General features: G+C 33.8%; 1 protein-coding gene across 1 annotated transcript; it reads right to left on the bottom strand.

The window, feature by feature from the left end:
• Window positions 1–1,005: 1,005 nt before the first annotated feature.
• On the bottom strand, window positions 1,006–2,835 carry LOC106370418 (NAC domain-containing protein 90). Its single transcript, XM_013810426.3, has 3 exons — window positions 2,194–2,835; window positions 1,704–1,990; window positions 1,006–1,608 (listed from the first exon to the last, which is right to left on the bottom strand). Exons 1-3 carry the CDS (start codon window positions 2,351–2,353, stop codon window positions 1,348–1,350), a joined length of 708 nt encoding a protein of 235 aa, XP_013665880.1. The 5' UTR covers window positions 2,354–2,835; the 3' UTR covers window positions 1,006–1,347.
• Window positions 2,836–15,516: the final 12,681 nt, after the last annotated feature.

The following is a 15,516-nucleotide window of genomic DNA, read 5'->3' as shown; positions in this document are numbered from 1 at the left end:
CTTTAAAAAACAGAGGGAGTAGTGATTTTCGTGTTGCCTCATTTCCTGGGGATTGCTTGTTGTCGCCTTGTCCGAATATGTCATTATTGCATTAATGTTGCTGCGCATGGTTAAGGAGGCTTGACTACTTGTTAGAGATGAACTTATAACGTTGATGGTACTAACTTTTCCAAAACAACAATTTAATCATCTCTCACGTACGTGCACACTGCACACACATGGTGTAGACGTAAACCAATCATTTAAATTGACGGCTAAATACCGTTATTTGACTTGTTTACCTACTAGGTACTCTGATTCACAACTTTCATCACGTTGAGCCCGCATAATGTAATAGTTTTTCTAAGGGTTTTATATTCTATAGGTTTGAAGGAATATATCAACAGATATATATATATATATAAACATATTGTCGAGCTTGATTTCAACCTCAGCCTCAGTTTATAAGTTCGTGAATAGAATTACAATTCGAAGCATGTGTTTATAATTTTACTGCATAGCCTCCATGGGTGCTGTCCTAATCATATGATAATTTTAGTATATATATGTAAGAGAACCAAAACTTGTTTTTCTTTAACGACAAACTATCGACGACCAAAAATTCTTTTTAGTCGTTGTCCACATTCAACCTTTATGATAACGCTTATATAAAAAAACAATTTTGTTCTTTTGGCTCCTTTCGTTTATGTAAAGTTTATATTTGGTATTGAAACATGATCAAGTAAATTGTTTTTTTTTCTACTTTATGCCTATCAAAGCCTACTTGCTATATAATACTTCATCTGTTCCTTAGTTATAGATTTTTTAGAAAAAAAAAAATTGTTTCACAAAGATGTATTTTTTGTGTTTTTTATGAAAATATTGCAAACTTCAAGAAAATTAATTGACTTTATTAAATTACAATTAGTTAAAAATTATTGAAAATTTAAAATTACAGAAAACGATACATTTATTATGGTAATTTAATGTGTTTTCTTAATATGCGTGAAAATACTAAAAAGTCTATTTTTGTGGAACGGATTGAGTATTATTTTGGTAATTTAATCTTTGGTTTGTTTCTGTCCCTTATTTTTTCCTCTTTGTTGACTTTTTCGTCTTAATTAAGCTAATTTCACGGTTTTGACATTTGAGTTTCTAAAGTTCTAAATGCTCGATGACTTTACATTCTCTAAGAAAACGAAATTAAAGAAAGTTACCTTTTGTCAGTTATTCTTGCTCAAATTATTGCTCAAAAAAAAAAAATCTTTCTGGTCATAAATTCAACTACGTAATAATGTACGTAACTTTTTTTTGTGACAAAAAACCAGTACGTAACTTCAATTTGCTTGATTATGAATCTCGCAAGCTTCAAGGCCAACTCAGCTGTTCCCATTCCCAAATTGGTTTAGTTAAACCATCAACCATCTCACCATTCACAGAGAGATAACCATGTCCTCCTTCTGACATCGAAGCTTCTGGTGAGCTTTCCACGCGAACTGATCTCTCACCAACTGCAACATCACGTGTAAGCATTCTCTCTGCCTGAAAAAATCCCATTGGGCGTCTATCAAAAGCTCTTGAGCTTCCTGATGTTATGTAGACCCGACATAAGCTGAATTCATGTCTCAACTACATTAAAACAAGAAAATATCTCATTAATTAAAAACTTATATGATCAAGAATATTTTCTTTAAAATATCAAGAAAAAACTTTACATATGCAACCTTATGGACTGTGGAAACGTTGAACGTTTCATCAACGGCTTTGTATTCATTCATCTTCCATTTTGTTTTTCTTCCTGTTGGTGCTTTTCCAGTGTAGAAAACCATAGTTTTCTTGACTCCAATCATTCGGTTATCTTTCGAAAAGACTGGACCAGGTGACCCAGTTGCTTTCCAGTACCCTGAACCAGTGGTTCTGCTCGGTCTGCCTCCTCTTGCTTCGCGTTCTTGTCTTGGCACGAAGAAGAACCATTGCTCAGCATCTCCTCGACATCTATCTCCCGCAATATCTGCAAAAAGAAAATTGAAAAAAAAACAACAAACGTATAAGTTTCACAGACCATACATGACTAACACTACCACATATATTATATTAATGAAACAAGTCTACGTGCTATAAAAGTAAAACCTAACATATATTTTGCCCCTATGACTCAAGAACTAACTGATGACTTTAAACTTTAAAGCTACATTTCTAGCGAGTCTCACGTACTTGGAAGATGACTTGGCTCGACCTCAAAGACATCTAGAACTGGGATGACACGGTGTATTGTGTCACCACTCCTTCCTTCGAGCTGGTTTCTTAGGTAGAACGCAATCAGTTCGTCTTCCGTGGGATAGAAGCGAAACCCAACTGTAAGCTCCTTCGCCATTGTTGTATGTGTTGCTACAAAAGGAAACCTCGTTTTATTTGTAGATATATGTTATTACAAACTATTTGCTTTTATATGGAGACTGGTTGGCATTAATTATTTGTTGAAGTAGAGATTGGTGTCTCCGAGTGAAATTAGAAAATTTTTACGCGTTTTAAGTTTTTTTGTTTGTTTATTATACCTTTTGTACGGACATTGGGAAAGAGAAGAATATTCTTGTGTGTGTGTGTTGATTACTTTTATTGTAATGTGTTTATTATGACTTTTATACCTAAGTAAAGCTTTTGTAGGACCCACGTACGCCCCCATTGAACGAGTCAAGCCCTCGTCTTAGCGTCAAATTTCAGTCTTTTTCCCTTACAAAAAATGTTACCCTATCAGTTTCAAAATGTTACATATTTTAGATTTTTCACACATTTTAATAAAACACATTAAATTTATATAATTTTTTTTAATTATTTTTCTTCATAATTTTAAACAATAAAAATCCAATAAGTTTAATTAAGTTTTTTGAAGTTTGCAATTAGTTAATAAAACATGCATTAAAAATACAAAAATAGATCTTTTTGAAACAATTTTTTTTCTCAAGAATATGTAACTTTATGAAACGTAGGGAATATTTCGTAGGATAATTCTATTTAAAATTTACTGTTCATAGAATTCCATAAAATATTTTAGAACGAAACAAAAAGTATATATTTGTTTTATTTATGTGTGAATAAGTGAACTGAATGAAACTCACATTTTATTTTATTTTTAATTTCATTTCTTTCATTTCATATTTTTCATTCACAAATAATTATATATTTAATCATTTCTAAAAAAATAATAGTCAACTTATGGTGTTTCAATTCATTTCTCTAATTTTTAAGGTTGATTTCATAATATCTTACCATGACAGAGCACAATTTTAACTATAATAATTTATAAAGAATATGCATTTTCTACTTAATATCAATACAAGGATGTTACAAGATTTTTTTTTCGCAGGCATACATAATGGTAGGACGGGTCCGAATATCCAAAAAATTTAGAGTATCCGGTTCCAGATTTTTGGCTTCTATATATCCAAATTTCAGATATCTTCTAAATATTATACTAGTCGTGGAGATTCAAATCCGGACCTGGGTCCGTAAAAATTATTATAGAAATAAAAATACTAAAATTTTAAAATAATACATAAATTAAATATTTATATAAGATTTATAAATATATATGTATCTAATATTATAAAAATTAAAATATAATATTATGAAACTAATTTTATTTATAAATATTAATATATCAAATATTGTTATTAATAAAATTAAAATTTTATTATATTATAGAAATACATATCCGGATCTGGAAAAAATCAAGACATCTCGATCTGGTTTTACTGAATCCAAAATCTTACTATCAGAATATGGATACTCGAATATCTTATTTTCAAAACGGATCCGAATCGAGATAATAAGTCTCAGCCCTAGGCATACAGACTAGTGGAGGAGCTAGCATCATTTTTTATAGGGTTCATTTTTTAAATGAGTGTATAATACAACTAAAAATATTAATGGGTAAAAAAAGATTGGAACTAGTATAAAACTAAAGAATTTTAACCAAATGTTCTAGCATAAAACACGTACATAAGCTAAATTTATCTTTTTGTAAAAAGTCATAGGGAGTCACCCCCTCCCACTGCATGGCTCTGCCTTTTTTTTTGGTCATCGACTTATACTGGTTCATATTGACTATGTTGCCCACATCAAAAATTTTTGGTCCATGTGAACGACGAAAGACGGTTGCTTCCTGACACTACGTGCATGACTCTGCCATTTATACGGACCTGCCCCTCATCGCTTGCCTAAAGCATAGGAAACATGTTCTTAACTTATTATATCTACTAGATTCTGATAGGACGGGTATATTTTTTTGTTTTAGTTTTTTTCTTAGAAATTAATTTTCATATTTGTGTTTTTCTTTTTAATCATATTTGTCTTTTTCTTTGTAATAATATATTTTATATACTAAAGAACAAGTCACGCTTTAATTAAATAAAAAATGTAAATGCCAAAATTAAACTTTAAATATAAGAAACAGCTCTGTTTTTACCTGATTCTGTTTATTTTTGATAGAAATTAAAATCTTCAGTATTGGCACATGATTATTCGTTGTGGTTGTGTAATTCAAGGAAGAGAAGTAAGAAGCTCACCTTAAAAGCACACTTACAAGCCCCATATCAACTTAAGAAACACCTCAAGAAAAAACAAAATGTTGTGATAACAAGAAGATAGAAAGTGGGGATTAAAAAGTCGAGTGGTAGAAGAAACGAGGACTCATGTATCTAACTTCAGGTTGGTCTTCTTATTTTTTTTATGGTCGTATTATTTTTGGATCAACATACATTTTTGTATATTTTTCAGAAACAAAAACTTTAGGATAAATATAGTATTGAAAATGAAAAACAAAATAAAAATAGCAAGATAGAAAACAGAAGTATATATATATATAAGAAAAGCGCAAAATGACATCAATTATCTACAAAATTAAAAGCTAATATTTTAATTGTATTTGTGCTAGATATTAACTTTCCGTTTCATATTTAATGATTTTGGATTAAACGATCAATATTTTACATGCATTTTGGAACCATATTTGGCGGTTATAAGTTATAAATATCTCAAAAAAGATTTTAAGTCTACCAATAACTCTCAAAAGAACATGTATATTCACTGTAAATTTGTAATATATGTTATATAATAAAAAATAAAAAATAATGAGTGTGCGTATGCAGTGCCGTGCGAAGGGTTTTAGGGGCCTAAGGCAAGTTAAAAAAAAAAAATTACATACAACTATAAAAAAAAAAAATTTCTAATACGATATATCACCTTCGCGAAATATATAAGTTTAACACTTACAAAAATAAGTTTATTACGTAAATATGCTATGTTATGTCCTATAAAAAAAATATATGGATTTAGAAATTGAGTTATTCGATTCTCATAGAAAGTTTTTTTTAGAAAGAAATTTAACCAACTAAACTAGAAATTTTTTTAAATTTTGGGGCCCTAAAAATGTAATATTATTCGGGGGCCTAAGGCGAATGCCTTTTTCAATACACTGTAGGCACGCCTCTGTGCGTATGCATGGGAGATAATACTAGTTTGTGTATAAACCTTAATCAAAATCTATTTTATAAAATAATAACATTTTAAAATTTGACCCGGCATACACTTGTTTCTTTGTAATCACATGCCCGTTTCTTTGTAACATTTTCTGTAATTTTTTCTTATATGCTAAATAAATTTAATTTATATGTTTGTGTATAACATTTTTAAAATTGTTAGTAAGAGGATTTGATAATTGTATTGAATTATGTTGCAAAACTATACACATGTGCCATAGCTATTTCACACATTAATTTTGTACTTTATTCCTAAATAGTGATTATTTTTATTTTTTTTAATGGAAAAGTATAGTTATAAATTTGTTTACTAATAAAATAGATACAATTATATGTTTTTCATCAAATTTTCATGATTTTATTTCATATATAATAGTTTATATAACTTTATTATTACACATAATAATTTGTCATGCAATTAAAAAGGGTTTTCTAAATTTTGACCCAATATAAGAGGTGTATAACTTATAAAACAATTTGACATAAATTTTTTTTTTGCTTGTGTATCTACATTTAAATGTTCAAAAGAAGCGTTATATTTTTGAAAATTATTGTAAACATAATTTTCTAATGGAAATATTTTTGATTATTATAAATGTAATCAGGTTTTAGAATGATATGCAATATATTTGACAGAAATTTAAAATATGTAAAACAATTTGAACAAAATCAAGCTATGTTTCTTGCATTTATTAACATTCTGAATTATTAATGTAATTAGTAAGAAATATTTGTACCCAAAAAATGACTCGAAATCAAAAATCAGGGTTGTGGACCTGAGTAGACATGGCCTATATTCTCGAATGGGTAATAAAGTGTTATATCCGAAAAATGAATATCAAATCAGACCAGCACCAAAAACCGAATAAGTATACAAACATATAAATATATATTAATTATAAGTATACTTATAATAATATTAATATTGAAATTAAATTTTCCAAATTAAATATATTAGTTATTTGGGTATTTATGGTTAAAATGGATGCTTTTAACATAAACTATCCAAATCAAAATTATATTGATGGTTACTTTCGAATAAAAATAACCGATTTAAAACATATCTCATGAGTATTTTTTGGTAATTTTTAATTATTTTGGGTAAATTTAGGCTAATCATATTAAACACCCAAAACTAATCGAGTAATTTGGTTATTTTGGTTAAAAATATCCAAACGCAAACCATATATAACAGATATTCAGAAATTTTCTAGTTCTTGTACGTGAGAATCATATCCACCCAAACCCAAGAAAACCCGACTCAAAATCCAACCTGGTTTCATACTACATTTATTCAAAATCAGAAAATGATATCCAAAAGCACTGACCCTTTTTATATTCCTTTTTAACTTAAAATGATTAAATCCAATCCCCTCAAAATCCATCTTATTTATATCCTTTTTTTAACCTAAATCCTTTACCTTTATTTTAAGATCTATTAGAGTTATATGTTTGCATCCTAATAATTAATATGGTCTTTACTAACTTTAAGTAAAATGACGGTTAATAAATTTTTTAACAGAATAACCCATTTAAAATCTGTCTAAATGAGTTTAAATGAATATTTATTTCTATCATAAAAAAATTGAGACTGTTGAATAACATATATAAATAATTTGGATGGAATACATTACTGAAAAAATGAGCATATGTAACTGAATAGCATGCTTATATTATAGTGATGATTCAAGTATATAATGTAATAGATTGCAATCATAATTGTATTATAATAAAACAATATAGGTTGACAATCGTATTCTATAAAGCCAAAAAGAAGGAAAAATCGTTATTATATATACGTGACTGTCGGCAAATAAAAGAGTTGGTACCGTGAGTTTTGGACAGGAGGTTACACAGTTCCGTAATACATTTTTATGCGGTTATATTTTACACTGTGCGGTTATATTTTAAATTAGACTAAACATATATCAACTGGTTGTCCATTTGATTTAGTGGTTTGACCAAGAGTTCATTAATATTTTTATACTAGGAGATTTGAGTTTCGATTCTATGCGAGTTAATAGAGAAACTGTAACACCCCAAAACCCAAAACCCAAAAAAAAAAGTTTTGTGTAAAGGCCCGCTCTGCGGTCCATTGTGATTAAAACCCCTAAGTTTCCTTGCCTCCCCTATAAAAGCAAGCTTCCACCCTTCTAGTCCCCCATCAGAAACTTGGAAACGAAGCCCTGCAGAGAACTCTCGGAGATCAGAAGCCCTAGCCGTCGACTCTCTCTCTCTCTCTTACCGCGCCGCCTCTTCTCCTTCTCTCTCCTCGCCGCGGCCCGTCTCTCTCTCTCTCTCTCCTCGCCGCGCCTCTTTCTCTCTCCTCTCTCTCCACGCCGCCTCTCTCTCTCCTCACCGTGAGCAGCCGCGAGTGGTGGTGGTAGCTGTGTGGTGTCGTCGATCTCAGATCTCACCTCTCTTGCATCTCAGATCCATCCAGATCTAGGCTAAGGTGAGGTGTTCTACCCAGATCTCTTTCATGTTCTTCTATATTGTTGAATGTGGATCTAGGATTGAGTAGATCCTGGTTGTTGTTAGGTTGATAGACCATGTTGCATTAGAACTCTCGTATTGATTTAGGATTCTAAATAAACCGGTGTGATGATGATTGATTGATTGTTTGATTGGTTGAAGATCTGTGGTTGTGATTGAGAGCTAGTATGGTTAGAAAGAAATGAACGTAGGATCTCAAGAGAACTGTTAACCGGTTTGGTTAGATGAATGATAGGATATCCACGACTGATTGTTAAATGGATTGAGTGTGACACCGAGAACGGGTGGCGTCTAAAAAAGAAAGTAAGAAAGAGTCTAAGGGTTAAGAAAAAGGAAATAAAAGAAAAAGGAAATGACGAATGATTGAAATACGAACCACCGAGGAACTGGTGGGGAGTATGGGAAATGAATAGAAATGGAATACGAACCACCGAGAGACTGGTGGGGAGTATGGGAAATGAATAGAAATGGAATACGAACCACCGAGGGACTGGTGGGGAGTATGGGAAATGAATAGAAATGGAATACGAACCACCGAGGGACTGGTGGGGAGTATGGGAAAACGCGGCGGCCGTAGCGTTCAAAAACGGCGGGTTAAGAATAGAGGCGCCGGTAAGATTGAGTCACGCCGAGTCTTGGCGGGAAGGGGCCGTAATACACTGCAAAGGGTATAGACTACATCCAAGGTGATAGAACCAAAATAAGGATCACTCTTCGGTAAGGTTGATATGAACTCAGATCCGAGAGGATTGAGAACTGATGGATCGAGGGGTGACACTAAGGGTTGCGGAATAGCCCAAAGATACTACCAGACTTCGATCGTTGCCGGATGTGACGCACCGGTCCAACAAAAGAAGGATCGAAACTTGGAGATAACCTCACCAAGAAACTAAGAACAAGTTCTACAAAGAACAAAGAGTTTTAACTCAACAAAAGGGGAAAACAATCTCCTTTATTTCGTGGCTCTAAGGCCTTATTTATAGGATTACAAGTTGTAGAGATCCAAAGAAGAATGTATTAAAAACAAGACATTGGAAATAGAAACAAAGACTTGACTAAATAAAGTCTTTGACTGAAACTTGGACTACCTCTTCATATAGCCACGACCAGGACTTTGAAAGGTGAAGAATATACTCCTGATATGGGCCAAGACATGTCCCTTTGAGGCCTGGTCGAAATCCATCTTTTCTCTTAGCCAATATTTTATCGGTTTTTCCATTTGGGCTAAACAAGCTCGTTTTTGAATCTTTTTGAAAACCATCAAGCCCAATGCTTTTTTGGACATTTAGAACATGAATAATCACCTTTAGCATGATTGAATTGACCGTTGGTTCATCAGAAAGAAGGTTAGCCATTTCGAGCTTCTCGGGTGGTCTGAATTCGCGAGAACTGAAGATCACCTGATTTGTAAATAGCATAACTATCACATATGAACTCCGTTTGATCTGATTCTTCTTTGAGGAGCTCCGTAATTGAGTTGAGAACATTCTCCAAGTGATTTCATGTGTAGAAGCCTCGTGTTTTAGCAGATATGAGTCAAACAATGAACATATATCATTACTGCTTCCAATGATCAAACCATGCATGTCTGTTTTGCCCGGTGCGCTACCCCATGGCACATCATTCCCTCCCTCTTCAAAAGGATTTGACCTCAAATCAATTTTACCTGAATCAAAAGAAAATGAATCAGACAAAAAGAATTTTAAAATCATGTAAAATTCAGAGAAGGAAAATTTTGGACAGAAACTTCCTTGGAGTTTTGAACTTGCTTCCCTCAAGTATTTCCAGTTCCATGTTCGAAGAATATAAGTCCTTAGGCATTCTCCAGCGCTTGCTCTCCTTGGAAACTGATCATGCTTATCCTGTTCATTCAAAACAACTAGAGAAACCACATCAAATCTGCGAAAGAAATAATCATAGGGTTTCTCTATCTTTAGGACATCAAGATCAGGATCCAAGCCCTTAGGATAATCATCAAGAACGTGGGCAAGACTCAAACAAGTAAGCTGATCGCCAAAAATTAGTTTATCAATTTTAAAATTAGGCCAAGCTGAGAAACGGTCAGGAAAACATAGAGTCAATGCCAAATATGAAAAATTCTTATCATGAATGAAATCAAATTGATTCTTTGGCCTAAGAAATTTTGGTTCATGCCTTTTCCTAAACAAAATCTCTTTCAAAGCACAGCTCAATGAACACAATTCATGAAAAGGTTTGAGCAAAACGTTTTTCAACCACGTAAGAATATGTTTTCTCTTTGAAATTCTCGGTTTCAAAACATTTTCATGAAGAGTAGAGGCAATCAACTCATGATCCTTACAGTGCTTTTGGTTTAGACAGGAGGATGACTGAGGAAACACCTTTGGTTCATGGAGGATCGGTTTTGGCTCAGGCCGATTCATTCTGGGGCATGAATCTCTTTTAGAAATCTGGTACTCGCGGATAGATGGACTGAAGAACCTCCGGTTTAGAAAATTCATAACTTTTTCATCCGTGAAGATTTTCATGAGATTCCAAGCCTCAGTGAATAACGTTTGAGTTGGCTTTCCGGGAAAATTGGATTCATGACAAAAAACCTTCGGAATGTTGAGATATCCTCCTTGGACTGAACCTCTGTCGCTGGTATCAAGGTAGCCGGTTTGAACAACAAAGCTTCTCCAAATCTGAGGTTGTTGGGCACGGCCAATGCTTTCATTCAGAGGCTGAACTTGTCTTTCCTGGATACTCAAAACAAACACTAAAAGACCAGGATCAAATGTGCAAGAGAGATACTTGTTCAAATCAAAAATTAAGATATCATTTCCAAGAACAAGTAGCACACTTTTCAGCCTGTCAAGATGCAAATCAAAATAGACATTACAGACAAGAATCTTATCAAGATATGCAACAACAGTATTCATTTTCAAGATGGGCATATCCTTCCCAACATCTGAACACACAAGCTTAAGTTCAGTTTGAGAATCATTTATCAAAAGTTCAAGGCATTTTTCAAAGAATGTGTTGTAAACCAAAATATCATCAGAACTCAAGACAACACCATTATCACGCAATGATCTCAGAAAATACCAAGTCTTATCAGTTTCAAAACTCAAGAGATCAGGCTGCAAAACAGAACCACAAAATTCAACATCACGAAAATCATTTTCAGTTTCAAGTGATTTCTGTTCCAGCAACTTCTGAATCAAAATTTCTTCCAAGGCATAGGAGGATGCAAACAATTCATCAGTAATCAGTACATGTCTAGAAGAACTCAGGTCAAAGCCATTTCCTTTGCAAACAAATGAATCAAGAGATTTTTCAGCGCAAAAATCAGTTTGTTGCAAATCAAGATCAAATGGCCTTCCAAGAAGATGAAAACCTTTGTTATGTTCCAAGAACTGATCAAAGCTCAAAATAATTCCAGAAGTGATGCCATTGACATTTTGAAAACGTGATTGATCAAGACATTTATCAGGTTCAAAGATTTTTAAAGAAATAATCATGTTATCAAAAACAGATTTTGAAACAAAAAAATCTTTCATCTTGTCAAGATCAAAACGAATTACATCATCAGTACTGACTTTCACAAACATGTCAGGCAGATAATTAAGAGAAGAAGGTTCCTCACAGTGCTCTTGAAGATCAGGAGGTAAAGGGGCAGGAGTTGTGCCGGGATCAAAGCATAGATAATTCTCCATAGCAATGGATGTGATGCTTGTTACTTCTTCATCAAAGACTGGACCAGGTTCGTCCTCCTCATCAAAGATAGGACCTAGATCATCATCCAAACATATCCTAGTGTCAATACATGGGCACTGATGTGGAAAATCCAGTGGCTCTTCCTCAAAAACCTGTGGAGACAAAATAAGGCTACTCGGAAGCTCCGGTTGCAAAACAGTTAGTTCTACAATAGCTTGTTCATTATCAAGATTAAACTCAGTTTCAAGAGAAGGAAGATCACAATCTTTTTCACAAAACATCAAGCTTTCAATTAGCTCTTCATCAGATTCATCAAAAATGGGTAGAGAATCTGAAAAATCTTTAAGTTCTTCAAAATGGTTTTCAGATTCACCTTGGGCTTTCTTACTGATGAACAAGGATGGCTCAGCTACTGAGGCACGGGTTGATGTGCTCTTCTTTTGGCTCTTGCTGACGTCCTTGAGGGCTTTGTCCACACCCTTCACAAAGTTATCACAAAATTGTTGGACATCAAACTGAAGCAATCGCCTTCTTGGATCAGATTCACCTTTGGATGTATTGACATGCTCGTTGCTCCACCTGTTTGGTTTTTCCTGCACACTAACACACTCATCAAAATAATTCAAAGAAGATTTAAATGAAGATTGAGAGGCTGATGGTCGTGGGGATTTCTCCTTGGTATTTTTCCTTTGAAGACCAAACATTATAACCTGAAAATCTCAACACAAAAGTTAGGAAATAAAACTTCACACTCTCAAGTGTTTAATCTCACCCACTCAAGTGTTTCTCTCAGATTTAGGTGATCACACACAAGTTTCTACTCAATGTTCTAAGAGAACAAATCAAAGAATCTCAATGGGCAAATCCAAGCAAACAAGAGAATTTTCTCAAGATAGAAAGATAAGAGATTTTTGATTTTTTTGAAATCCGTTTTAACCACCTCAAAGGCTGGATTTCTCCTCAGCCAGCAGGCTTTCTCTTCCACCACCAATCCACAAAACAAACTTTGAACTTTTTCTATTTTTTTTTTTTTTTTGAATCAAATCGTAAATCTTTTTTTTATATATATATATATATGGATGGTAATGAGGGGCCCGGATTTAAGAAAGGTAGAAGAAGAAGTGTTTGAAGAAGAATTTCTTTTTTTTTTTTTATGAAGAAAGTGATAGGTGAGAAAGATGGAATGAAAAGAGATACCGGAAGAGTGGCTCTGATACCACTTGATAGAACCAAAATAAGGATCACTCTTCGGTAAGGTTGATATGAACTCAGATCCGAGAGGATTGAGAACTGATGGATCGAGGGGTGACACTAAGGGTTGCGGAATAGCCCAAAGATACTACCAGACTTCGATCGTTGCCGGATGTGACGCACCGGTCCAACAAAAGAAGGATCGAAACTTGGAGATAACCTCACCAAGAAACTAAGAACAAGTTCTACAAAGAACAAAGAGTTTTAACTCAACAAAAGGGGAAAACAATCTCCTTTATTTCGTGGCTCTAAGGCCTTATTTATAGGATTACAAGTTGTAGAGATCCAAAGAAGAATGTATTAAAAACAAGACATTGGAAATAGAAACAAAGACTTGACTAAATAAAGTCTTTGACTGAAACTTGGACTACCTCTTCATATAGCCACGACCAGGACTTTGAAAGGTGAAGAATATACTCCTGATATGGGCCAAGACATGTGCCTTTGAGGCCTGGTCGAAATCCATCTTTTCTCTTAGCCAATATTTTATCGGTTTCTCCATTTGGGCTAAACAAGCTCGTTTTTGAATCTTTTTGAAAACCATCAAGCCCAATGCTTTTTTGGACATTTAGAACATGAATAATCACCTTTAGCATGATTGAATTGACCGTTGGTTCATCAGAAAGAAGGTTAGCCATTTCGAGCTTCTCGGGTGGTCTGAATTCGCGAGAACTGAAGATCACCTGATTTGTAAATAGCATAACTATCACATATGAACTCCGTTTGATCTGATTCTTCTTTGAGGAGCTCCGTAATTGAGTTGAGAACATTCTCCAAGTGATTTCATGTGTAAAAGCCTCGTGGTTTAGCAGATATGAGTCAAACAATGAACATATATCATTACTGCTTCCAATGATCAAACCATGCATGTCTGTTTTGCCCGGTGCGCTACCCCATGGCACATCACAAGGGAACTGGATGCCGAGTGTACCAGGGCAGGCGGCTCCACAGGAACGCAGCAAGAAAAGGGGAGGGTTGGTCCGCTTGAGCTGTGTAGGTCCTAGAGTTCTAGGATGATGGGAGTCTTTAATTATAAAAAAACCGAATTATGTGAATTGAGTGATGACTGAGTTCATTGCAATGCTTGATTTCGTGAAATGGAACTATAATAGCTAGTTAAGAAATGGGTGTAGTGACTAGTCGGTTCTCGTTTCGCATTGAGCAGTATAAGAGCTCATGGGGGAGACTGGTCTAGAATCACTTCACTGAGTATTCATACTCACCCCTCTTTTTCCCTCTCTCTTTTGCAGAACTATAAGTCGAAATGTCAGCGGTAAGAAAGGAAACACACTTGAAACTCATGGGACCAGAAACGGGACACACGGAGATGTCGGGAAAGTAGACATGTGTGTCCTAAACCCCGCGCCCAGGAACCCCGGTTGGAAATGGGGAAGGGGCGGGTGTTTCAGAAACGGCTTACAACAGATTTGCAGCATGGCACAAGAAGTACCGTTAAGGATGGATCCGATACAACGGCTCAGGTTATGCAGTAGATAAAATTATTAGCTATAGAATTATCTGTAATATTTCTACGAGTTTGTAATAACATAATATATTTAGCGTTAAAAAAACCTTTATCAACTAGTCATGTTCATAATTTAATAAAATAAATTTTTTTTTTTGATGTCATACTCTTAATTAGTGAAACTGGTTATGGATAAATTTGAACGTATGCTTGGGGATCGATAAGCAAAAAGAAAACAACAATAAGAAAATGTTAGTTTAAGCAAAAAAGAAAAAGTCAATGTCCAAAAGAAAATTCAGGTATATTTTTGGCTAATCAATTAAAAATAATCATAAATAGTAAGTCTCGACCATGTGATTACACAGACGAAACGAGTAACGACCTGTTCTCCTGATCACTACGACAAGGGGATATACAAACTCAACGATCTGTTTGACTCGTGCTGCATGCGTGGGGTCAGGGGATATACAAACTCAACGATCTGTTTGACTGTTTGTGACTTCAATTAAATTGTCAATGAAATGACGTCATGGCTTGTACTAACTCCATAATTTATTATTATTATTTCAAATAAATTAGAATGATTGTTCATTCAATTCGTTTGACAAAAAAAAAAAAGATTGTTCATTCAATTTTATAAATAAAATCTATGTAAGAAAATAAATTTTAATTTTGATGAAGAATGAAAATGTTGGGCTTAATAGCTTTAGGCTAAGAGATGCTCACGTTGGGCTTAATAGCTTTAGGCCCATCTCTGGCCTTCTTACGATAGCCACGTACAAAATAATGTATGTCCGGTTCACACGTTAGGTTTTGGTTATCAAAAAACAAAAATACTTTTGGATTATGCGCTGGCCTAGGAAATGGCAACGTTAAAAATGTTAAATTTTTTTTTTCTGAGTGTGCAAAATTATATAAAAAGTCATGACACAAATTTATAAAAATATTCTTAGTGATGTAAATGTAACATCAATATTTGTAGGTTATTTACATTTCTTGTTGATAAATTTCTAAAACTATTCTCCATGTGGCACATAACATACTTCCTCTGTCTTTGCTTATAATTAATTTAAAGATTTTCAAAACCTTTTAATAAAAAAAAAACAAATC

This window comes from Brassica napus, chromosome A10, assembly GCF_020379485.1.
Source record: "Brassica napus cultivar Da-Ae chromosome A10, Da-Ae, whole genome shotgun sequence".
In the NCBI taxonomy this organism is placed as follows: domain Eukaryota; kingdom Viridiplantae; phylum Streptophyta; class Magnoliopsida; order Brassicales; family Brassicaceae; genus Brassica; species Brassica napus.
This window is presented reverse-complemented; position numbering and strand designations above follow the sequence as displayed.

Bases quoted from the DNA above. Each gene is read 5' to 3' on its own strand.
- LOC106370418 (XM_013810426.3), bottom strand. From the start codon at position 2,353: ATGGCGAAGGAGCTTACAGTTGGGTTTCGCTTCTATCCCACGGAAGAC. The intron at 1,991-2,193 runs GTACGTGAGACT...TTCTTTTTGCAG, and splicing joins CGAGCCAAGTCATCTTCCAA to ATATTGCGGGAGATAGATGT. The intron at 1,609-1,703 runs GTTGCATATGTA...GTTTTAATGTAG, and splicing joins ACGTTTCCACAGTCCATAAG to TTGAGACATGAATTCAGCTT.